The sequence below is a fragment of the Patella vulgata genome, chromosome 2, assembly GCF_932274485.2.
Source record: "Patella vulgata chromosome 2, xgPatVulg1.2, whole genome shotgun sequence".
Taxonomy (NCBI): domain Eukaryota; kingdom Metazoa; phylum Mollusca; class Gastropoda; family Patellidae; genus Patella; species Patella vulgata.
In genome coordinates, this window is record NC_065880.2 from 17,668,176 (window position 1) to 17,695,080 (window position 26,905).

General features: G+C 32.5%; 2 protein-coding genes across 6 annotated transcripts in view; one reads left to right on the forward strand and one right to left on the reverse strand.

Moving 5' to 3' along the window:
- LOC126810583 (uncharacterized) overlaps nucleotides 1-20,384 on the reverse strand; it is a 35,593-nt gene extending 15,209 nt beyond the window's left edge. The window contains exons 1-14 of one of the 5 annotated variants that reach the window (XM_050535726.2): nucleotides 20,239-20,384; nucleotides 19,394-19,481; nucleotides 10,777-10,848; nucleotides 9,444-9,509; nucleotides 6,874-6,980; nucleotides 5,318-5,423; nucleotides 4,450-4,515; nucleotides 3,665-3,727; nucleotides 3,169-3,243; nucleotides 2,388-2,428; nucleotides 1,905-2,211; nucleotides 1,373-1,555; nucleotides 1,189-1,267; nucleotides 70-222 (exon numbers count right to left, since the gene is read on the reverse strand). In XM_050535726.2, coding sequence (XP_050391683.1) covers nucleotides 70-222; nucleotides 1,189-1,267; nucleotides 1,373-1,555; nucleotides 1,905-2,211; nucleotides 2,388-2,428; nucleotides 3,169-3,243; nucleotides 3,665-3,727; nucleotides 4,450-4,515; nucleotides 5,318-5,423; nucleotides 6,874-6,980; nucleotides 9,444-9,509; nucleotides 10,777-10,848; nucleotides 19,394-19,481; nucleotides 20,239-20,282 — 1,450 coding nt within the window. In that variant the 5' untranslated portion in view covers nucleotides 20,283-20,384. Of the gene's footprint in view, nucleotides 1-69; nucleotides 223-1,188; nucleotides 1,268-1,372; nucleotides 1,556-1,904; nucleotides 2,212-2,387; nucleotides 2,429-3,168; nucleotides 3,244-3,664; nucleotides 3,728-4,449; nucleotides 4,516-5,317; nucleotides 5,424-6,873; nucleotides 6,981-9,443; nucleotides 9,510-10,776; nucleotides 10,849-13,652; nucleotides 14,146-19,393; nucleotides 19,482-20,238 lie in introns of those variants that run through there. The other 4 variants (XM_050535729.2, XM_050535727.2, XM_050535730.2 and 1 more) reach the window with 4 other exon arrangements.
- A 280-nt stretch (nucleotides 20,385-20,664) lies between these two features.
- Nucleotides 20,665-24,245, forward strand: LOC126809846 (mitotic spindle assembly checkpoint protein MAD2A). The gene is made up of 5 exons (XM_050534658.2): nucleotides 20,665-20,754; nucleotides 22,037-22,183; nucleotides 22,439-22,559; nucleotides 22,715-22,815; nucleotides 23,691-24,245. The coding sequence occupies exons 1-5, from the start codon at nucleotides 20,685-20,687 to the stop codon at nucleotides 23,855-23,857; spliced, it is 606 nt and encodes a 201-aa protein (XP_050390615.1). The 5' UTR covers nucleotides 20,665-20,684; the 3' UTR covers nucleotides 23,858-24,245.
- Nucleotides 24,246-26,905: the final 2,660 nt, after the last annotated feature.

Here is a 26,905-nt window from a genome sequence, read left to right on the forward strand (position 1 = left end):
TATATTGTAAATGAAGATATTAATATCATTTTCAAATAATAATAATAAAAATATTTTACTAAAACTTACATTCAACTATAGCTCGTTCTCTCTGAACCGGTAAAAAGAGATAAGTGTTTTTATCAGCATATTGTCCTGATAACCAACGACCACATGGTAGATCATAGACTCTTTTATCGTGCATATCAGATACTGTGACACTGTCTAAAAACCATGCATAACCTAGAAAACCAAAATTCAGATGTATGACATACATTTTAATTACTAGGTTGATCAAAATCTGGAGCTCAAGAAAAAGAGCTTTGTTTTCAAACACTTACTAAAATACTTAAAGAATACAACCTTTTGACTGGCTGAACGTTAAAATCTGAGCAGAAATTTAAATCCCCAGGCAGTGGGTTGGGGACAGGTGACCCTACTCCTTGTCACATACAAGCACGGATTTAAAACCTATCCCCCCCCCCACTCCCTGCATACTTAAAATATTTATGTTTAAAGTTTTTGTGAATGGTATGCTTAGTTGTATTATAAGCTGGTAAATATAGAAACATCCACAACAAATTGCACTGCAAAAGTTAGCTTTTGATTATCATTCAGTAGGGCATTCAGCATATAAAAACTAGTCTTGTATCATTCAGACAAATATAAGAAATATAAGAAAGATTATAAGACAAAATCTAAGAAAATGTTTTCATTGATATCATTACTTTCAGTTTAATCAATGACACGTGTCATTTTCTTCACCATGTGGCTTTCAGTATGTTACAGTTCAAACAATTGTTAGAACATTCAAAGCCTATGATGAATTCAATTCAAACAGTGCATAACAGTTTTGCAACCACATCTGATTGTTTTGGTCAGAAGAATCTGGAGCAATCATATCACTCAGTGGGCAGTAAAGTGGTGTCCTACAATTCCGAGCCCCATTCACAGGGTGGAAGCTCTCTGTCAGTACCAACCCAACTCTAGTCTACTTAGTGGTAGCAGGTAGACCCTTAGGCTGTGATTGCAAGTAGCAGAACTAGTAGGTGCCAGTATGAATATGTCTGACAAAAGTTTGTGTGCTTTTTAGATCATTCTCACACTTTTCAGTACTTTTGTGCCATTATTTGATATATATACCGGCATATTGTTTAGTTATAACATACACATTAACATTGCATCCAGTAAATCACAAAAAAAACTTACTTAGTTCTGGTCTATCATGACCTATCTTTATTTTTGTTAATTTACCAACATGATGGGCTGATATTGTAAAAAAGTCTTCCTAAAAATATAAATAATATGTTTTATAAAAACATGTGAATTCCTCCATTGGAATGATCAAAATCATCACGCTTTATGTCAAAAATAGCAACTGCTATATATTTACCTTTCCTTTCTGAAATTTCATTTTGTGATTTTGTGATTCTGTAAGCGTGAATTCTTTACTTCTACCACTCTCTCCATATAAGGTAATTTTGGCATCTGCTTGAGTACTAGCACCGATTGTATTTCCTGTTTGTACAGTGAGTTGATATTCAGCCATCGGGCCTTCTTTTACTTCATCTTCAGTCTGTAATAAGATACATATGTACATGTAGCCTTGTAGCCTTTATTCATAGATTTTGAAGAGACCAAGATAATACCATGATTGTTTCAGAGAACAAAACACTCACAAGAAAATAAATAGGGTAAAATTAATTCATGACAGTAAATTACCAACATGCAGTTTTGCACTAGAATGGAACTAAGTCAGTTTATTACTTTTGATTTTTACTTTAACTATCTATGTTGAAAATTTTTAACAATTCTCATATATATTTCAACCTTGGCTGAATCCATCAAAGTAGATTTGTAGTTGTGATTTGTATCCATATCTTATAGATTAACATTTGGAAAGGGAAATTAGCTGAAAATCTTACATGATCATAGTTTTCTAGTAGCCGCCTTTCTGTCTGTATACCAACACTATCAATATCAGTACCAATGCCTTGAGTTTGTACTGTCTTAGATACAGTCACTTCTTCTTCATCATGTTTCTTATTATCACTAATATATGTACGGTTCTTATACTTTTTGGCAGATCTTGTTCGGGGTGGGGCTGGTGTTTTCAACCGTTGTACATCATCAACTGATATGGATGATGAGCGTGTGTCATCGGTACGTGTAGTAGCATCAGATGGAGTCGGTGATCCTGGTCTTTCTATTGGACTTCTAGCAGACTGGCTTCTAAGAAATATTTTATTGAACATCGTAAACAATTCTTTCTATTAATTTTTTTTTAGATACAAGATTATTCTAATTAAAATTAGACCTTTATTTTATTCAAAACACATTTTTTGATCATTAATGAGACTGGATAAATAACCATTTTCAATTCATAAGATATAAAAATTCTGATATACCTTCGAGGTTTCCTTACTACTGAATCACTGTCATCGTAATACTGAAAATATTAATAAAATTGCAAATCAATAACTAAGCAAAATATGAAATTCCACACAATATTCCTTTTGAGGGGTGACAGTCGGGAGGGATAATTCCAGCACAGGCCTGATGGATGTTAGGGGGCAGACCTGAAATGTCAGAAATAATCACACAATATTCCTTTTGAGAGGTGACAGCCGGGAGGGATAATTCCAGCACAGGCCTGATGGATGTTAGGGGACAGACCTGTTTAAAGACAGTGGCGCCTGTCGTCAGTACCGAAGTCTCAGAGCATACTGTGTAGGGGCCTCCCCAAGAAAGTTTTGAAAACTTGACGACTGCATAATCGATCAATAATCCATAATCAATATATTCCAAATTCACGGTATTCAATTAAAAGAAAAGAATAATTAATGTATTTATTAGATTTCGGGAACAAAAAAGTAAAATTAGTGTTTTATGACACTTTATTTTGATAACTAGATTAAACCATATTTTTTTCCCCTACTTTACCCATCTGCTAAAAGTTGGGGGGGGGGGGGGGCTTCTAATTCATGGAATACTCTACGGCTAGTCAACTGACATAAACCGAGTGCATTACAATATAATGTAACAATAACCTGTAACAAACTGGACTGAGTAATTGACTTGATTTGTATTGCTATGCCTGGAAAGACTTTGCTTTGACCCTCCCCCTTTCAAAATGTCTTTATGTGCCACTGCACATTGAAGAAACAATACAAGGAATAAATAGCTTACTGTAAGTTGTGTGTTGAAGATCTTTCTACCATTTATATCATAACTATATTTGGCTGTATGTGGTCGTCTATTTTCCTGTTAGCATGCAATAATATATCTATACTATTACATAAATCACCATATTAAATAAAAACATTAATTCTATTTTTATTTCGTATAGCAATAAATAACTCATTCTACATTAAGCAACAATATAGAAATTCTTTTGTCCTGCATCACTAATGCTAATAAGCGATCATTAAATTTATCAAAAAGAAAAATCATTGTTTGGGACAAAAAGCATATTAAATAGTAAGCAAGCACACTTCTTCCATATGAGACACCAGGTATTAAATAATAGATAACTAGGAACCATTTCCATACAATTTTTTGAGAATGGAACACAAATTGAGAGAGAAATAAGTCACATAATTCTTTGTTGTGCTACATTAATATTGTGATAATCTAATTCAGAAGTGCAACTGGATTTACATATAACAACTATTGAAGAGTGTACCTTATTTATATGATCGGCTGACCTATGAACTTTTACCAGTAGCAGGTTTCCCTGTGTTCCACTCTATACAAACAACAGCATGCAAAGTGAAGTAAAGCCATTAGTGAAATAAAATACATTACCAAAAAACAGTGCTATAATTATAATATCAACTAAAGCTAGAAGAGTTGTGTTTGATTTAAAATGATTTGCCTACTAATAAATTTAAACACACAATTAAATTGCTTTCTACATAATTCATCAACTGTTTTATCCATCACTGCCAAAAATTCTAATCAGAATATGTAATATTATGCTTCATAAAATTGACAATGAACAGATAAGAGAAGAAATATATCAGGAATAATAATCTGAAGATGAAGTTTTACTACTGTTATTTTGTGTTGAAAATTAAGATTTAACAAACATTTAATTACTACGTATTAGGATAGATGCATGGAGTAGTTATTATAGAAACTAAAATGATAGATGAAGTTTTACTAACTAAATTTCTATCCAAGCACTTATAGCTTGCATATTTGAAAATGTAGTTTTGCCTATGTAAATGTAACCTAGCTACAAATGTAAAGCTTATACATTTAATTCAAATATCTACACAATAAAATATTTGTTTTTCAAACAATTAAATACAATACAGATAGGTTTACAAATCATCAAGAAGTGAAACAAGAAATACATGTAAAATCATGCCAAATATTTTTACAATCATTCATGACATTACAAACATCAAATTTTGCAGATATGAAGATTTTAAAATTTTACATAAGTCTATTTTTGTACGGTACCTCAAAAGATCTTGGTGCAGTTTGCGGTCTAGGTGATCGGGCTGAATCGAGGGATTCAACTGTTTCCTGAAATAGTAGTATCACCGTGCAATATGGGTATGTTAGTAAAAGATGGGGAGGAATTTTATTCAAATATGGTTCAATATGCACAATTCATGGGAGAGATATTTTGCAAAGAAAATGGGGAGTGATTACTTTAAAATGTATTAAAACAGATCAGTTGATTAAAGATGAAATATCTTTGAACTTTAAAAAATTGGATGGGAAAAAAGATAGACTGGAAACATAGGGTTGCATTAAGATAATATAAGATTTAAGTTGGATGGTTAGAAAACATGTGAAGAAATTGTTATCATTATTAGATACATGCAGGGTGATGCAGTGATTCATACAGTGAAACCTTAACCTGGCTAGCACATATCACACCTGTTGCACAGGATGTCATAAAAGGACTGAGGGGGGCCTAAATTTTAGTCAAAATATTGCTATGAGAATCATCCATTGTGTTGTTTATGCATATATTTTAATCTAATCCTTTTTTTTAAATTTGCATGCAAGTCATATATGTCTGAATAGATATGAGTAATGTTTGGAAATTTGATCACAGTTGATTAGTTTAATTTGGCCTTGCTTCAAGCTTCAACCACAAATGAGTTCAACAAAGTAAACAATTATGTAATATTTGTTACACTCTAGATAATCAATGATTGTTACAAGTTTATTTCAGGCAACAATAATAATTATCATCAAAAAGAATACTTTATTATGTCAGCCTTTATAAAAACATGCAAAGTAAGTTTCACTGTATGTATGAATTATTTTGTGGGAATTTTATTATCATTAATTATACATTAAATATAAATCTTACAGTAGCAACCAGTAATTTAGCTGCAGCATTAACTAATCTATCTGCTTCCTTCCTAGTTGTAGGATCATGTGTTTGCTTTCTTGATTGACTCCAGCTACTCTTACTTCTGAGAAAAAATACATAGATTTATTAACACTACTGTATGCTTCAAAAAGTTACCCGTTTTCATCTTAAAACTGTTAACTAATTTAAAATATCTTCTTTCCATATGACTTACAGTCCCAGCCTCCCTCCCAAAAAAAATTGATCAGAAACATACATGTAGATCTTGCAAGGTTGATCTCAGCGATTCCTCAATAATAGTTAATTCGTTTGAGGGTGAAAAGCCAACTTTTCTGATAATGTGAAGTTTCTTGCACCTTAAAAACGACATGACTTTTAATGCTGACATAGTTCCTTTAGGAGCAGATTCTGTTCGGACCCTGTCTGCTGAGCTGCAATATGAAGATACCACTCTTCCCCACCTCTGTTCTAAGACTATTTTGGAATCCTTACCGACTATTTTTCACCGGGATTCTTCTTTGTTCACCTAAAGGAATCATTTCTTGCCATATCTGACACAAATTTATAATAATTCAACACTATTTTCAAGTAGAATTTTGCGATTAAAAAACATACACAAAATACATTTGAACTTATCAGCTATTACAAGACTCGAACCTGCAGAGACTGAATGTTTTTTTTTAATCACAAAATTCTACTTGAAAAACAGTGTTGAATTATTATAAATTTGTAATGTATCAGATATGGCAAGAAATGATTCCTTTTGGCGAAAAATAAATAAAGAATCACTGAAAATAGAAGGTAAGGATTCCAAAATAGCCCTAAAACAGAGGTATGGGAAGAGCAGTATTTTCATATTGCAGCTATAGGCCCGGAATGGCCAGTGGAGAGGATCTGATCAAAGACCATTTCTAAAGGAAATAATGCTCAAGCTGAAATACTTGCTAGTTACCAAGTCAATAACAATTGTATGGGAGAACCTTTCATGAGTTTAATAATGTTATTTTTCGGACAAGGGGTCTATAAATCACCAAGTTCATTAATCACTGTCTAATTTGTGTAATGACTTGAAATCTACTATAGTTAATGTCATTGCATTGTTTTAATTTTATTGTAAGCCAAGAGGTTGTTTGATGGATTATTGATCCTACTATTTTTAACTAGACTAACGATTCTCTATTTAGAGGCTTGTTTTATAGTAGAGAATACACATACAGCTAGAGATAACAATTATATTTGCATCAAGAGCTGTACTTTATAGAAGCATATAAAATACATGATTGTGCAAACAAAACCTGTCTTCTTTTTTTCAGACAAGCAGTCATTTAAGTAAATATGGACCGGCCATTTTATGACAATTATACTTGGAAGTTGTATGTACCAGTAATCATAAGTTGTTATAATTTCTGTTAATTCAGTATGGAACTTCCAAGTTTATGTTTTTTAATTTACACAAAAACCATCAAAGTTTTAAAATACTTCATCTTTTCTTGGTTAAATGCAAAAATTCTAGAAGTTAGGAGCTTAAGTAACTTTAGATTAAAAATAATTACCTTCGTTTACCAGATCTGATGGAACTACTACCTATGCTTGTTGTGGATCGTGGTATTAGGTGAGGTCTTGCAGAATATATATAGAAATATTCAGGTATCTTTGGGGTCTGAAATATACAAAATAACATTTATTTATGTTTATTCCCCAAAAAATATTATTCCTAGAAAAATAAATTTAAAATTTTCTTGGGGAGATGACCAAACCACCACCCTACCCCGAAGCCCATTTATCCATTTATTTGTTAACTATGGTTTGACAAGTGTCGAACATATAAAATTTGGGCTACTGCAATGATTGCATTCAAAAACTCAGCTCTATATGTAGTTCCATTCCAGGAATTCAAACATTTCTAAATATAGAATCTCCAGCATTATTATATAAAAATATAGGATATTGCTTTGCAGTAAAATATTGGTCTCCACTAGACTTTACTTTTCAATATTGTTGAACACAAAGAATTAATGTCTCAAGTGATCTAACAAACATATCATCACTGTCTAATTTGTATGACTTGTAAAGTAATCCACTGCCATTGTGTCAATAGAAATTTTATAAAACTGTATAGACCTAAATCATTAAAATAATCAAAATCATTATATAATCATTTAGTTTCAATTGAAGATACTTTTATAAAAGGAATATATATGAAATGAAATGAAATGAAATGAAATGGGGTTTAACGTCCTACTGTTCTGCTCCCACTGGGCTAATAAAGACGGTAGAAAAAAAAAAAATATATCAATAATGTTTCAAATCCATATGCAAATGCTACTGAAAGCAACAACATGTATGCTAAGATCTAATTATGAAAAAATAGTACAATTATTATTATACAGGAAGAATGCTGAATGAAAAAAAAAGAGCGCTTTGACTGTTTCCTCTTAACAAACTCAAGTAGCTATTATTACCCCAAGAAAATTACAGAACAATTTCTGTTCTTGAACCATGTGTGTGGTTAAAGCCTTGAAACTTATTTGAATTTGAACCAGATTTTTGCTTAGAGGAAACAAGGTTATGGGAGTTAAAATAGTGCAAGGGGAAAGTACTGGATTAAATAATATTTAAAAAGTGCATGTGAATAGTATTGAATCAAATAATCTCATTAATTTTATCAATTCATTGCCTGGATTCAAGTTTGAGTTTGGTTTTGTATATGTGTCTAAAACACTAATTGAAATACAAGACTTAGTCTGTCCACAGGATGAGTGTTTTAATGGGGAATTATATCAACTTTGCAACTCCCAAAGCAACTAGTTTCAGTTAGTTAGTTGCAAGTGTGCTTATGTCGATTATATCAGCAACTGAAGACAACTAAGAGCAACTGAATTCGGAGTGTGCACGTTTACTGGGAACTGATAGCAATTACAATTAACATGTGACTGTTAATTTATTCATCAAGTGATCAACAAAATGGGGAATACCTTACAAGTAGCACCCCAAAGGCATTTTCGGTCTTGCCTCAATTCTATCAATTAATAGATTATTGTCGACATTGTTTGCTACCATTTTGCTTATTTATAAAGTCACATGACACCTGTCTCTTATCGTGTGATGTTATTTGTATGGAAGTGAGTTGATGCCAGTCGATGGCAACCAGTTGCCGTTAGTTGAAGCGAGTTGCAGAAAGTTAAACATGGGCAACTGGCTTCAACTGAATGGAACTACGTGTAGTTGCTTTGAGTTGTAAGAGGTGCTCAGGTCTACCTTTTTCAGTTGCATTCAGTTGCCGAAACGCCAGTTGCTCTCAGTTTAAGGTCAACATAAGCCGCCTTAAGTTCGTAAACTAGCAGGGAATAAAATCAACATAGAATATACCTGGTGATAAAGACTTGGGGAATTTGTTGGAGAATATATTATATTGACTGGTCAATCATTACAAAAATTATTACTTACATAATATAAAACATGAAATTATTGTGAACAAAATATGTGTTAAATGTGAAACATGCTCCATTACTTTCAATGGCATTTTCTGGTCAATATCATGTAACGCAAAAAATTTGGTTGACCCATTAACCTTAGCTATACAATACAGTACTTGCATACATGTATACCAGTATTAATATTTCTATATGCATTATGTAAGATGTAGATAAAGAGCTGACACTTCTTGCTATAAAAGTTAAAAAAATAAATAATGAAAAGGGAATATGTTGAAAATTTCAGTCAAATTATTTCATTCTGAGCAGAGTGAATAGCGTAGTGTTAGAGGAATGGTGTAGTGTCTATTGGCATTGCTACTGTTGTTACGATAATAAACAATGTTTAGAATAAGCATTGCATTAATTTCTGATGCAGACATTTCTTCTATTATATTATTTTATGTTATTTATTTTTTTTTTTTGGGGGGGGGGATAGTAGTTGTGGCTAAATGTCTATCTTTACAAATTTCTATGACAAGTCAGTTAAAAGCATATAATAAATAACACTCATATACATTGAATATTCTCAGCAAATTCCCCAGTAATATTAAACTAGTAGTTAATATTATTAATGCAAAACATCTAAAGAAACATTTCACTAAAAACTAAACTACAAAACAGTGAAATACAGAACACAGTGAAACTACCTTCTTGTGTTTAGATTTGGCCGATTTATTTCTCTTTGATAAAAGAGGTAAGGCTGGATCGGTGAGCTTTATTATATAAATAAAATATAAACATAAAATATAGCAAATCAACTTTTTAAAGAGTTCACTTCAAAAATAAATTATCTTAGTATATTTTGAATATTAAGTAACTTTTGTTTACCAAAATTACTGTGTTTTAACTTTAACACAACATCCAAAATCAAAATAAGCTTTTATCCCATTTTAAAAGTGAATTCTTCATTTATTCATGCAAATATATAAATTCCATTCATTCTATTCAAACATCATGCTATAAATATAGTGAATTGATACTAAAAATATCTTGTTCTACAGAAATCATAGAAGAGATCTCTATTTAGTCTAATCGACATACATAATTTGCATTCCAAATAATATATCATGCAGATTAAAACTATAATTATTCAATAATTTAGCCAGGAATTTGCAAAGTGGGGTGATCAGGTTGGAATGACTTAAGTGAACACTGCGGATGCTTATTTGCTGAAAACTTTTGCAGGGATTCTCCTTTGAAAATAATTTGACACCCTGACTCCATTCAGTGCGCTGCCAAGGAGAGATAGAGGGGGGTGGGGTCTTGATCACACCTATGTTGGCCTATGGAAGGACAAAAGGCTGTAAAAGGTTCTGAAATCTGAACTACCCTACTGTGAACAAGTGGTAGCCATATACATGTAGTCCCAAGAAACTGATGTCTTGTTAATTTTTGAAATGTCATATATCCCAATACATGGCACTTACGAAACCTTTCAAAATCAAAAACTTGAATAACACGTTTGAGTTCTGGACGACTGTTTTTTGGGTTTTTTTTTAAAATAAGACTAATATTGCTCCATAAAAAATGTATCACATATCAATTGGTAAATGTTTAATCCTATCAGTTCAATATAGTATTGATAAGTTATGCTCTGTTAAGTATTATCAAAGTCATGTATTGAATGTAAACATGTGTATATAATTATCGCCAAAAATATGAATAATAACCACTTTAAGATGTGTACTCTAAGCAAACAATAATATAAGAATATTACATATCCTGAGCTCCAATGTTTATTTACGATTCATTTCTTTTATGTGAATATTATAGACATGCAGTACAAAATAATTGATTTCAAGTTATCTTTTATGGCTGATCTATTTGTTGCCTTGAGTGAATTTTAATCTACTTGTCCTCGTACTTTATGTTCAAGGGAGTGGATTTCTAATTGCATATTTGTGTAAACCAGAACCTGGGCACCATTAATTATCAATACAGGTTTACAGATAATTAATGTACAGTTAGGTTTAAACTCACCAGAAAATGATAGTTTGTCATGTGCCTTTTCATCTTTCTTTTGACTTGTGCCTCCCTAGGTCCACTATTTTGCTGCAATAAAGAATGATAAATACTCTATTAAAGATACATTAGTTAAAGATACACATTATGGGAGATAAGATAATGAGATGGCAATTCTCGCTATAATAGTTAAAAACTAGATAGTGTAAAGGTAATTTGCTGAAAATGTCAGTCAAATTGATCCACTATGAGCCGAGAAAGAAGCGGGTGAAATTTTGGCATAATCTCGGTCATCATTACTAAAATCATTAATATAAACAGCTTAGTCTCGATTATCCACTTTTGTCGATTTAATTATCAACGGCCGTTAGCGGCATATAGGAATCTAATCCAGCCAACATCGAAGGCTAGCCTTGACATCGAGAGTTTATTATGGTCTGGATAAGTTAATTAATGTCTAATTGATAATTTAGATAACATTTCAGGCCTAAAGAAAGACTTGTAATAAGCAGATTTTGCTCTTGCATAATGCATGTTTAAGAGTTTAATAAAAGGGTGGTCATTCTTGCTATAATCATTCAACAATAGATGATAAAAAAGAATTTATTGAAAATTATCACTTGTAGCAATGATCTCTGTGTTAAAATTACATTTGGAACATGTTTAACCAGTTCTATCACATATGTGATAATCACTGACACAAATATTATTGTCCTTAAAGTAGATGAAGTGTAATTCTGAAGTCATTTATGGCACGAAAATACTGGATATGCCAAGAAAATACTGGAAATGAACTATGTTGAACAATATTGGTATAAATATTTGTTTTGTTTTTCCTCTAAGATAGCAGTGAGGTTAAAATTTTAAGCAAATTATAACTTATATTTTAATGTGCTAAAATTTTAAACATCACTACTATTTACAAATATTGCTTGAGTTTGTTTTCAGTTAAAGCTCTCTATAACTATACTGTAACATAAAATCTTAAACCTTCACTTTTTGGAAGTTTTTTTATTTGCAATCCAAAAATTTGATGATGTTAATTGTGTTGTTTATCACTAAATAGATATAACAATCATGGTGATGTGGAAGCTGGATTGAGTAAGCATTATGTACATTTTTATTCAAATATTAATCTAAAAGTCACCCATGGGTGGAAACATCAGCTTATTGAAAATTAAATATTAATACATTCTTTCAACACAACTGTGAAATACTGGATTACATTTACTGAAGTACCTGTATAAACTATACAATTTACACTAAGAGCTGTAATTGTCGATAGACATGTTGCTTCTGGCATCATATGACAGAAATGGCAATATTATCAGGTCATTCTGACATTTCCAATCAATAATTACAAGTACATGTACTTTAAATGACTCTAATATTATATCTACATAAACTAGCATTCAAAATGTTCAAATATCAAAAAGAAAAACATTGTGATTTTTGTCTAGGGAGATAAACACTTCCTTTTTACATTTAGAGGGGTGTTATTGTGCAATAGATGTTCCTGAGATCATTTGGACCCAATATTACATAATATTACTCTTGAGAAGAAACAGTCATTATGTAAGAAACAGAAAGTGTAATACCAAAAAGCAGAAACAGATTTTTATTGAAACAGACAATGTCCATAATCATGTGTTACAGACAGGTATTCACCTTACATGTAATTATAGACTGATCTAACAGGATTAACCTTTATTGACAACATTAATTAGATTACTACAAAATATACCCATTGTTGATATTATTTAGTTAATCTACACCACATACATTTATAGTGTAATCAAGAATGCTAATTAAAATCAGATGGGTCCCAAAAATAACAGATGTTCAACTTTATTTGTTGTTTTACATGTAGTACAGCATTGTGTTCAATCATGAAAAGCTTTGAGGATCAAATCCAATACAAAATTAAATAACAAAAGAATAATAACAATCAAGAACAAAATCATGTTTCTATTTGATTATTTTCATCGTTTAGGACCCCTTTTCATCCATTAAAGCTTAAACGAAGTAAATTTCTGATTCAATGTAGATTATAATCAATGAACAGTAATAATTAGCATTCAATCAGCGCCCTCACATGGGAGGGGGGGCTGAGGGGGGTATATGCCCGGGACAACACTTCATGGGGGAAGGGGTCAAATTATCTAAGTGCATATTTATGGACTAGCCTTCTTGGAGGCAGAGATAGCAAATCAATGGCCTTCACTTTCCCTAAACCTGTGCAAATAGGGAGGGTAGAATTAAGGGTTTTTTTTCCAATATATATAGTTTATTTTTGATTAAATGGAGAGTTGAAGGGGAATTAAACATAAAACTTTTACATAAAAGTTGTTTTAATAAATTGTTATCTAGATAAAGTGTAACTAATCACAGGCACTGAACAAAGCAGTTACAGTATGCAAGGGGGGGGGGGGGTAGTAGTCACATAAACTTTTGCCCTGGGGTGCCCATGCCACATAAGCACATGAGGGCCATGCATTCAATCATGAATCAACCATTTAGATTTAAAAGCCAATTAGATAGTTCTTTGATACATTAATTTTAACCCCAGTGACTTCAATATACATTTTATTTTGCACGCATGCATAATATCAGTACAACTGTTAACCAAAGTTTCAGTGGCTACTAATTTAGTATGTGTACCCCGCCAAAAATACATACACTGCAGTTTTCCTATTCCGGGATGTTTCAATAATAATCAGTAAACAAACTACATAAAAACATAAACAATGCAATACACAATCTCATTGTGGTCATTGTTTTTTATGCCTATTCTCATGCAATATTACTAGGTTAGGTACTTTAATAAAGTAAAACCAAAGTCATTTCTCTATTTATAATATGCCATTGCATAGAGGTACATCTAAATTACTTACTTTAACAGTAGTCATCTTTATCAGATAAATCCAAATTTATTACAAGTCCATTAAAAATGTTGGGTTTTTTTCACAAAAGATACAAGCTTATTCTTTTTTCTTATAAATAAATCAGCACCTCTTATCAGTGTTATTTGAGTTACTTTTGATCTAATTAATTTGGAGAGAAAAACAAGTAAATTGGTTTAATCTTCAAACAGATCAGTATATTTAATCTCTATGTAAATCGACCAATCCCCTCCTAGTGACAGAGTCTACCCCACAATCACGATAACAACACTACAATATTGCTAGACACCATTGATTTCTTGATGCTGGGTAATAATCTATTCACACGCTTAGATCAAGATAATGCATACACTGAGAAATTCACTTAGTATTTAATTTCTTTTAACTCTTGAGTTAGTTAGAAATGAATAACGAGAAGTAGTAGTCAATAATAATGAAGAAACGAAGACCTCTTGTATTGTAATGATAATAAAACTTGTGCCTATCAACCACTTGTATTTTGTCATCTTGCCAACAGTTCAAACTATAATAACAGATCAATACCTACAAGCAATAAATAGCTGACAAACTTTCTGTATCACTGAACATACCAAAAGAAAACACAATAATATACAATTTTACACAATAATAACTCAAATATGTGTATTAAATGATTTCCTCAATTATCAGGTTTATGGCTTTAATAGTATTTGCACATATGTACAAGTATTTTCTGGCCCAATTAAAGTTACAAATATATCAATCTTAATTCTTATAAGGAAATATTATTTGAACATGTTGTAACATGATAATTATTCTTTGAACCATATCGTCTGAATAATTCAGTTTATAAGAATTCTATTAATGAACATGTAATTTAAAAATAAAAGATCGCTTGTTGATATATATGTTAATAAAACAGAAACCCTTTGATGAGTGTCATAAAAGTAATTAAGAAAATGTATTTAATTGTGCAATACATTGTAGATTGTATAAGTAAATGCAATTTAACCTAATTATAATACTATAATCCTTGTAAGACATATAGAGGTAGATTTCACAAATTAAATTATAATACTGTTTTTTTTTTTGAATCAGAATTTAGTGAGCATCTAATAGTGGTTTCAAAATATTACCTCTTTAAAAATTACTGCCAAAAGGTTTAATGTCCCTAACCGTGATATAGTAAACCCTTGAAAAATACAATATTATAGCTTTTCTTCATACTTGTCGCTTCAGTGACTAACTAGTCACTCTCAATTATCCAAGACCAATTACCTTGCACATTATCCATAGGTACCGTACACAAACACTCTTAAAATGTTTCGGTTCTTACGTATATTGATCCATATGAATATTGTAACATGAAACAGCTTTATTTCTTCGACATTGGAAGTCCTAAAAATTTCTGGTAAAAATTCTTGCAAGTCAACGAATAAGCTTTGGCTCACCGACTCGAAGATTCATGCAAGTGAATTCCGCCAAGTATCAAATATGTCCCAAACTTACGTTTTAAATTGAATAGAAAGGCCAATCACTTTGCCATTCAGACAGAAGTGTGTAAATTTATATTCTCAAATTTATATTCTCGAATATCTGGACCGGTAATAAATTGGATTAACCGTTTAGGATCTGAATCAGAAACTGTCCAAAATGAGTCTGGTGACCAACAAAACCTATAAAATGATATATTCCATGGGTTATTTTGCAAACAATGTGTGTCAAGGTCAATTTCAGATCATTTTTGGCCGCCATCTTGGATTTTCGGCTCTCCAGGAGTTAGCCCGTAGATTTCAGAGGCAGTAAACAACAAATATCTTCACTAGGGTCTCCCTTTTATCAGAAACAATCGTCAAACCTTGTTTCCCGAGAAATTGTCACAGATCTGTGGGTTATGTCCTGTCCATATTGTGGGGTTTTTTTTAAATTTCAACTATTTGCTAGTATTTCGAAACATCATTAATCTAGTTTCTTTTTGATAATGTTAATGCTTTAAAAAGCTAATTCCAAATTATAAAAAAAAAAAGCCATTAAGGAGCTAAACCTTTAATTCAAGATTATCCATAAATTAAAATTCAATATTGGTCCCTTTCAATCCAATATTTAAGAAACAACGAACATTTTAAAAGCGTTTCCCAACATATAGTTCTCTATGGTTTTGAGCACCATTTGTAATAAACAAAGAAAAACATGCCCCACAAGTCAAGGCGAAAGTACGGTAATTAAAATGGCTGATAATTAAAAATAGCTGAATCACAAACAACCGCCATCTAGACTGTTCACATCACCAAACATGATAGAAATTAAAAAATTGAATGTACTGGTAAATCACTTTACATAGATTCATATTACATTATAATAATATATCACTTTTAGTTAGTTCCTTTTGAGAAATTTTAGTCTATTTTAAAGGCGCTTAATCTCTATTCTTTGGCACCTAGAAATGGACACAAATGGGTTGCAATGCATAATATTGTAATAATAATGTACTATATAAACTGATTTACATTCAGTTGGTTCTGTTTTTACAGTAGACTAATTTCATTTAGTCACTTCATTACAAATGGTGCTCGAAAGCATTCTGGCACGCGATTTGTGTGCGAATTTTAAAATTTCCATTTTGTCTTAAATGTTGGATATCAGAAGCCTATCTATTCTTTAAGCTAACAACATCAATGTTGATTTAAATTGACCAATAAGTCGTGTTTGCAATGTCGAAGACTGTGGATGATGTTGAATTAGAGACTTTCCTCCTTTCAGGTTCCAGAGAATAGAGCTATATTTCAAGACAATTTTGTCCTGCATAACTAATAAAAGTTTCAAGGTCGATCCAAATATTTGCTACATTAATGATGGTCTGGTAATTGGTTTCAACATCGGTAACTGGTTGATTAGTGGCCTAATAACTAATAAAAGTTTCAAGGTCGATCCAAATATTTGCTACATTAATGATGGTCTGGTAATTGGTTTCAACATCGGTAACTGGTTGATTAGTGGCCTATCGAAAGAAATCAGTATCGACCAATATTCAGCCATTTTGCCGATACTGGAGTCGCCGATATCTGTTAAAAAGGACTCTGTAAATATCTCTAAAATATCATTCAAGTTGTGAACAATTAAATCATTAATTTGCTTGACACTCGGTACGATTAATTTGGTTGCCATAGAGGCCATAAAAAGAAATAATAAACAGTGCAAATTTTATCGTTATTCACACATTGATAGTTTGAGTCTCTCAATGTGGTTTTTTTTTTTAAGAAAACTACTTCTGCTCATGTGCAAACAAACATAAACGTACAACAGTCCACCCGATAAAACATGTGACTGGAATATGGAATAAGCACATTGCATGATGATCAAAAAGATAAAATCAGAGAATGCAGCAGTACGTCGTGGAGGGCTCTCTTCGAGCCCATTTCAATGCATGCTGATATCCTACATCATCATGCAGTGGACTTAAACCAGAAATAAGAGATCCTGAACTCGAACAATAATACCTATTTAGGCCTTTGAATTTTAATTACATTTTATAAACTATGAACTAAACAATGGCCCTCCTCTGATCACTGTCGCTGATGTGAAATAGTTCCAAATCTTACTACTCCACAGCATTTTTTTCTTCGTTTTATCTAACTCACTACAGTATTGGTATACACATGATTGGGATGAGGGATGAAGTATGGAAGGTGGGGGGGGGGGGGGGAGGAAATGGCGGGAGAATATCACATTGCCACTGTTGACAGACGAGAATCTATTGCTTTGCTGTTGTATCATTACCGCATGAACCATTTTGACATAGATATAAGGTGCCGACCAAGTTTGGGAATTATATCGTATTCAACATTTAATAACTGATAATCTTGACTTTATTTATTATTCATACAGCAAATAATTTTAGTTCACAATTGATGGTGTGTATTTTTGACTGTGGAGGAGGTGTGACCCAATTATTTTTTCCTTAAAAGTAGTAAAACAGTTCCAGGCGTTTCCGGACTAACAATGACATGTAACTACATCTATTATCATGACATTCGAGACATTTTAATGTGTAATAGTTTTATATCCACCACTATAGGTAACTGTGTCTGTATCAGCAAATATATTTCGCTGTCAATATCTGATATCGGTAAAACCCATAGTTTATTAGTAGCCATACTTTAAGTGACCTTGATTATTGATGACAACAAGACTGATGACTCTGCTGATGGACATTGCCCCAAAGTTACATGTACTTATTTTCATCCTTTAAATTTGGCTTCTGAACTATAATCCAAAGTAAAGCTTCATTGTCATTGAGATAGAGAGTACTAGCAGCACCTTAATATTAGAAGACATTGGTAGTCCTTCGGATGAGACGAAAAACTGAGGTCCCGTGTATACATTGGAATGCACGTAAAAGATCCCTTGGCAGTTGGAATTCGATATAAGAGTAGGCGATAGTGCCGCTGCCCGGGCAAAATTTCCCTCATAGCACACTGTATGGCGTATGCCCGTCTTCATTAGCCCAGTATAGGAGCAGAACAGTAGGACGTTAAACCCCATTTCATTTAGAAGACATTGGTAGAAAATTAATACTATATCCATTTATATATCTATGAATTTAAGGCCTTGACAAATGGATACCTTATTGCTATGTGGTCCTATAACATAACTATCCAATAGATCAAAAGTAGATGTACATGTAATAAACCCTTCAGTTATAGAAATGCTATTTTATCAGTAGCTTAGGTTCTACATGAATGTACTAGAAAATACTTGATATTAACTGTCGAATACAGTCATACCAGTTAGCTGACTACTTCAAAACGTAAAAGGATCTACCGTACATGAATGATTGATAAGCTTACAGTGTACTTACAACAAATTTAATAAATGGAACTTAGAGGACAAATTCTAATATATTAGAGAAAGAGACAGATAGGGTTTAACGTCCACTAGGTCATTTCAGGACTAACATGGTTTAATTTTAACAATGCTCAAAGGAGTTAACATTGTTTTGAACTAGAGTAAAATTAGATATATTCAGTAAAGTATTAGTAAAGGGGCTTATGTCGACATGAGTGTTCTTACAACTGGTGTCAACTCGTTCATGGAAATAACATCATGTGATAAGAGACGTGTCATGTGACTTTATAAATATGCAAAAAGAAAGCGACCGAAGTCATCCACCTTTCAAAATAATAATGTATTAATAGAAATGTGGCAAGACCGACCATGCCTTTCAAGTGTTTCTTCTATGGTATTCACCATTTTGTTGATCGCGTGATGAACAAATTAAGTCACATGTTAAGTGTAATCGCTATCAGTTCAGAGTCGACACGAGAGGCTCCAAATTCAATTGCTGATATGATCGACATAAGCACACTTGCAACTGACTGGAACTACATGTAGTATAGCTCTGAGTTGCAAAGCTGACTTAAGCCACAGAACCCAACACTAAAATGAATATAAGATATTTACTATGCTATCTTGGGGATATTCTAAAGTGCATGTAAACAGAATAAAATCATTACCTTACAGCTTTTTGTTTAGTACATGTACATATTGAAAATACTTCAAAATATTTTTTTACTTAACATGACAAGTGTAAAATTAAGTATTCATATTTATGGCACAGTTATCTGTCTGTAGTGTCAATGAACGTAATAAATTAATCAGAGCTGCAGCACAGCTGCCTTTTCCATAAAGTATTTACAAAACAATATTCATTAATCTCTTGATCTTTCAAAAATATTGTTTAAATCCAAACTTACCATCATAACAGATGGATCAACTCGATAGCTATTTACTCCTGAAAGATCAAATCCATCTTCTAACCTTTTAACATCACAGTAATATTTCCTGAAAAATAATATCCCGATATTATCCATCATAGATACAAAACTTGTTCGAAGAAAGCCCTTAGAACCATCCGCTACTGTGGCTCGAGGCAAGTAAGTAATTGTGGAACCAAATTTCTTTAATTAAGGAACTAGATCTAGTGCTATATCCACTGCTTTTTAAAATAAGCAGGCCTTTTGAGCCCAAAAACGTTTCACCCGGGCTGTTTCATTCCAAATTTACAAGGGTCGTTTCTTCGGTATCACGTCATTTGGGACTCAACATAAACGACATTTGGGACTCAGTTGACGACGTGTTTCATGTTAATAAATATTTTCTTTCGTGTTTTGAATTGGCCTATTTCTAATAAATTATCCCGAGTCCCAAACGTCGTATACCCGAGTCCCAAACGCCGTATACCAAAGTCCCAAATGTCGTATACCCAAGTCCCAAATGTCGTGGTCATATTTTTTTGGGTCCTAAATGACCTTAGTCCCAAATGACATGTAATCGGCTCTTCCCACTAATTCAGTAATTATTGGTTGTTTCATCCCATAAATTAAATAACTATTATTATGAAATTTTAATATTTTATTATCTACTCAAAGCAAATTATGGTGTGTAGTGGGCCTTTTCGACTTGAAAAATGACATTCCAGACATTTTCATTATATTGAAAATTCGCCTATAATTTTAGTCCAGCAAGCCTTGCACCCAATAAACAGGTGCACGACAGGTGTTTTAGCATGGAATAAAGAAATTTATATAATAATACTTACAATTCTTTGGCAACAGATTTAACAATTGAGTCAGAGGAAGACATATCCCAAGAACAATACCCCTAAGAAAAAAATACCATAAACCTTAAAATTTATCTTAGAAAAAGGGCCTCAAAAGTATATCATTAAAATTCATTTCATGCGAAGATTCAATAAACTAGAAACCAAACTACAATTGTAAATAAAAGATCTTGTTTCGCGAATGCAAATAGTTCGAAAGAATACATACCTATTTCAAGCTACCACTTTCGATTTCTTCCTAATTGTCATTTGTCTTAACTAAGAAAACGTTTCAAGAGTTGATTAAATATTTTTGAATTAAAAATAATATTGAATAAATATTTATACGGTTGCTAATATTCGTTTCCAAGATAAACCCGATTCGTACGCAAAGAATCAAGGGACATCACTCGTGTAATTCTCGTTTCCGGTGCGGGAATTTAAATATGGCGGGTTTGAAAACACAAAATGCAATAACATTGAAAGGATCTACAAAACTTGTTACTGAATTCTTCAGTAAGTATCGCTGTATAGAATTAAAATGCGTATGAATTTGCATTATAAAATGCACTGTGTTGTAAAGTAATATCTTCAATGTTTTAAAATGTACAGCCTATATTATGATCAATTTGAGGGTTTTGTTTTCATATTTATTTAGTTGGCCATTTTAATTTTTTTTTTTTTCTTTATTTTGACATGAAAGTGGGGATTGGATGGCCGAATGGTTAGCGCGTGCGTGCAGTATCATAAGGTCTTTCATTGAGTCAACTGGCGTGGTTTCGATTCCCCGGTTGTACGTGACACGGAGTCCGAGTAAGCTAGGTCTGTCCTCCGGTTTCCTCCCACTGCTAGGAAGTAAAAAGACCCCTCTACGGCTACACGCAATCGAATTACTGAAATAAAATTGAACCATATGTTACTCCCGAAATGACCTGTTTTGTGTCGAGTGGAGGTTAAACCCCATCTCTCTCTCTCTCTCTCACTCTGATAATGATATGAAAACCTGTGACAATAGGCATTTTTATCGACCACTGATTAGCCAAAGTGATTTGCATTCAATCTAATTATCATCTTTAAATGTCCATCTAATTCAAATCGATTACCCTAATTGATGAATTTATGGACACCGATTTACGATTAGGCCTACCACAAATCGCCAAATCACGCTAGGCTACATGTAGGCCTAGGTGCGATTTAATCCGGTGATCATGTGTTTTTTCAACTATGTCATGTCTAGCCACAAGAATTGTTTGTTGAAGCTAATCAGCGCATTTAATGCACTCAGTAAAGACTTTACTTTAAAATTCAAATCGATTTGGCAAGTCGATAAAAATGCCTAATGATTCAGCTGGTGTATTGGCTATACCGGTACTTATACTAATAGCTCTCTGGGCTATAATATTATTGGCTCATTCCATAAGTTTGGGGATGGGACCATCAGTTCTCATCTACTGATCTACATCTGCATGTAGCTGCAATATTTGTAGCCGTGATTTAATTGTCTAATTCACGGCTACTATTGATACACTATTCAAGGCTTTGCACAAGTAAAATTAGGTTCAATTGCAAAATTTTCAACACATATTATGACCCTTGTCAGGATCCCAATCACCCAATAATATTGTCCCAGTCAGGTTCAAATACATGTATGGCCCAATCGGCCAGGTTGCAATCAGCCATCGCCCAAGTCACCTGCATACACCTTTATTGAACTTTGTTAAGCTTACACATGACTGACATTTGGCTATTATTGTAATTTTGTAGTCTAATAAATATATAGTCTTATTTTTGTTTTCAGATTATGGAATAAACAGTATATTATATCAAAGGGGTATTTATCCTCCAGAATCTTTTACCAGAGTTCAAGATTATGGTCTGACACTACTAGTATCAACAGATGAACAATTAAAAGAATACATTGATAATGTTATTAGTCAAATTAGAGGTACATCTGTCTAGAAATAAATCTATACCACAATCTCTAAAAAAATCTTTAAATATGATGCATATATATCCCACTCCCAAGTGAAATGTAACTATTGACACCTAATTAAGAAAGTTGCGTTAAAAAGAAAATTGGTGTACACAAAATCAAGAAAGTTGAGTTGAAAAGAAAATTGGTGTACACCTGTTCGTCTGTCATAATCAAATATAGACATGTGAATTGAGCTTTCAAAGTACAATGTTTTTATTATTTCAGAATGGTTGATGAATATGACAGTGCAAAAACTAGTTGTTGTTGTTAAAAGTGTTCATACAAATGAAGTTATGGAAAGATGGCAATTTGATATTGAATGTGACAAAACAGTTACAGCTGATACGTACGTATTCATTTTAAAAAAATCAACAAGTATTTGTGGTATATTTTTGTCTGTTATTCTGACACGGGAAATTAATGCAAACAAAAATTCACTGTGTTAAATATTACATGGAAATATAACAATGGGATTTACAGTTTTATGTTATTTATATTTAGGAAAAGAAATAAATCTGAAAAGGAAATAAAAGAAGGAATTAAGTCAGTTATACGACAGATAACAGCTTCGGTTACATTTTTACCTCTTCTTGAAACAGCGTGTAAGTATTTTATATAAAATCAGAAATAATGAATGAGAAAGGATTTTAGCACCATTCTTTATTACTCATTAATTCTAACAGGATTACTATGAAAATGTAATATTTAATAATGTTTATTAATCTTATTTAAAAGATACGGTTTAATGTAACTTAATGTAACAACATCAGATCAGGATCATAACACGTGAGAATGTTGTTTTCACAATCGCAAATGCGACACAGATCACACAAACAAAATTGACAAAATGGGAATGTTGCAAATCACCATTTATAATGCAGACATGGGGTATAAAATGTGTTTTTGAAAAAGCTTGGGCAAGTAAAACTGCACACCGAACTTATACCGTTGTTGTTTTTGGTCATGAGTACCGGAGTAGTCGCCCAAAGGTTTAGATACCCTCAAACTACCAACCTGAAACTAACTTATAATTGCCACAGGTGACACTTCTACATGAGGGGTCAACATGACTTCATTGTTGACACTGTTCGTCGCTGACTGTGCTTTGTCTGAATGTGTGCCATATGGTCATGTGTACTGATTTGATTTTTTATCGTTTGCATAATAAAGTAAAGTTGTTATGGCCTTCAGGCCCATGGAGGTTGTTGATTTTCTTGTGTCTGTAAATATGCAGCCAACAATCATACCAAAATTCAAATTTCAGCTATATTATGTCTTGCCAGTACATCAGGTCAAATCTGTTGTGTTCCGCAAAATATTTCAACAGAGAGGGATGAGACAGAGAAAGGGAGACAACAAAATTCATTTCTAGTGGTCTTTTTCTAACCTCAATTTTTTCTAGTTTCTTACTACCATCATTTGGTTTGCATGTACATTGTATTTCATCTTAATTCACAATCCTTTCATATGATTTCAGGTTCATTTGATATATTGGTTTACACAGATAAAGATTTAGATGTACCTGAGAGTTGGGGAGAATCCGGACCTCATTTTGTTGTCAACTCAGATGAAGTTCGATTACGTTCATTTACTACGACAATACACAAAGTAGATGCAATGGTTACGTATAAAAAAACTGATTGAAGCATTAATATGTGAAATGAATTGCTTTGCAATCCCAGAATTGTTTTTCATGCTCCAGATATGAATCTTTAAAGTGTTGAAAATATTGAATGAAATTGTAGTAAATATGAGGTTCAGATGAATTTCAAAAGGAGCAATGTGAGAAAAGTTGAGAACATGTGATCAGTGCTCATTACTTTTATTACCTCCACTTATAATTGTGTAAACTACAAAAATATACCATGCACTTTACCTGGCAAAAATTCCTTGGAATTACCTTTACTTTTCCTATGTATTGTTGCAATATGAATATACACATCTACATTTATGTTTGCTAATTTTGTCTTTATTTCTCAGCTTCTATGTTTTCTTGAGATTTAATTTGACACCATATTTTTATTTGTGAACATTTCATCATGTTTGTAAATATGTAAATAAAATATCTATATTTCTTATCAGATTGTATCTACTTGATAAAACTCTGTAATTTAAAGGTGGAGCCAACTCCTGAAATGGAATGGTCGAATGCATTTTGACCTGCATCAGAAGAGGTGGTCTTATATGGTTGCATGATAAATTACAGGCATTAAATGTATAATTCATCCAAAATCAAAGCCTGATCAACCCTGTTATTATTTCAGTACTTACTGCTGGCAAAAATTATATAGCCTGAAGTATATCTTAACAGGAAAAGTAAATGATGAACCTCCCCCAATCCAGTAAGTAAGTGCAGGGGGACTGCACTACACACAAACACACAAGACAAATCTACTGACCAAACATCGCAAACATCAAACGTACACATCAGATCAAGTAAATGTATCCCCAGGGGCTAGGCGTAAGCATCCACTGCTCTGTACAGTCCCGGACCTGTAGTGATACAGACATCACTCTAAATGAAAAATGAATTATTTCCCAAATGTATAATACTACTAAGTGTGAGTCATGATCGCCTGTGTGCAACAGGAAATCTAAATGTAGGCACATAGAAGGAAAAATCTTAAGAGTAACCGTATATGTGAAATTTAGTAGAAAGCCAAGTATAGACGTGCTAAAGAATTCAAGTGTATTGGTTACTAACATATGGCATACGTCCTTATATGTGTCATTCAGACTGTGCGATAATGTAGTGTTTACCATTTGGAAATTGATGGAAGTGCATAAAAATGCTACCATGTTGTAAAAAAAAATGCAGATACAAACAGACATGGAATAATACATACACCTTTTCTGTTATAACTACATACATGAAGAAAGTATGTAGAACCATTAAAAATTTGTAGGTCTCAAGGGTACATATTTTAGCTCTATTGATCATCAAACTCCAAATAAATATTTCAGTGAAATTGATTCAAAATAACATTTATTGCATCAAATTTAACAACTATCAACAAAATTATAGTACATAATATATTAAAATTGCATTACATACAAATTAATAAATATAATAAATAATACAGTTTGATGGCATTATTCATAGTAGTATTACATAATACACCATTACTACTGGACCCCTTGTCCCATACATGCATGCTACTGTCTGTACAGTGATATTCTTGAACATCTGTTCGTCACAAATTTGTGCCCAGTATCAAAGTTATTTTGTAAGGATAAATAATGTTTGTTGAAGATGCACTCTCTTTGTAAATACCATGCACCCCATAACTTTTATCTTAGATAAACTCGCTTATGACATCGAATTGTCCATTAAAATTGACACCTTAAGCATAATCATCGTCGTCTCTCCATTCACGCACATACCAATTTCTCAAACGCCGTAGAGTTCTAGCAAGTCTTTCCATATCATCACAAAATCCTTCATCTTCTACATCCAGTTGTACTGGACATCGGTGATACTGGTTCTTATATTCCAATAAACAAAAACACCTTTGACATTCATAGGTTAAAACACTGTTGGAAATACATTTAGATTCAAAGAATCCATCATCGCCGACAAAATGAAAATGTAACTCGACCATTTTGTCAGAATCCACACGAAGACAAAGTCTAGCTAGACAGCACACCTTAAGTATAGACTGAGTTTTACATATTATGCTTGGGCTATATTGTATATCAATCCCATCTGTTCATAACCATGGTAACGAAAATTATTAGACTTTAACTGTTGGAGTGCTAATGTAACCTTTATCTTCCTAATGCGATCATCGGATTATCAATTAACTGGTCAATTAGATTAACATATTACATTACACTAAGGAATAAAAGCTGACATGCTGTGATTACTATTTATATTGTCTAATTATATAATGATTGATACAGTAGTATCATTCATTTATGGAGTAGTTCGTTGATTACCAGCAATGCCCGAATATTTTGACACCTTATGCGAAATGCGCATGCCATATGTGCATATTCTAAATATTTGTTTAAAAACTGGCGCGTTTTATTCATTCATTCAAATTATACATGTACGTTAAAATCTTGTAGTGCTCACTCGAATAAAATACAAATATTTTATTGTGTATCTCCCACCATAGATTGCCTATAATTCAATATAAAATATATTTATTCATTCATTCGTTTATAGAAGAAATTTCTGTTTTTAAAATAATTTTTTTTAGACAATTATTTTATCTGACAGTACTACTCGAACAAGATTTTTTGAACTGTTTCCAGTTACACTACATAAACACACTTTAGATTAACTTTTAAGTGTCAACTCTTTAATTGTTCTTGAAACAATTTATGGGAAATCTTCCTTTGTTTTTTTCTGTTAACTCACGAAAGCCGTGCTATAAATTTACATGTAACTTAATATATTATCGTCATGCACCCCCGTCCGTCGTCCGTTGTTTCTGAGACTAACTCGAAGCCTACTGAGGCTAAAGTTATCATCAAATTGACTGGTTTATTACTATTGGCCATTTTTTCGTGTCTGTCGATTCTTCCATTACCCATACAAAAGAATATGTACGTAACAAAAGTGTTGTGGACTGGTGGGATGACATAGCTAGGCTCAGGGGCCGATCCAGAATTATTTTTGTAAATCAACACTTTTTATGAGAAAAGTTTCTCGGTCGTGTGCTTTATCCTTTATCGTCAGATGTG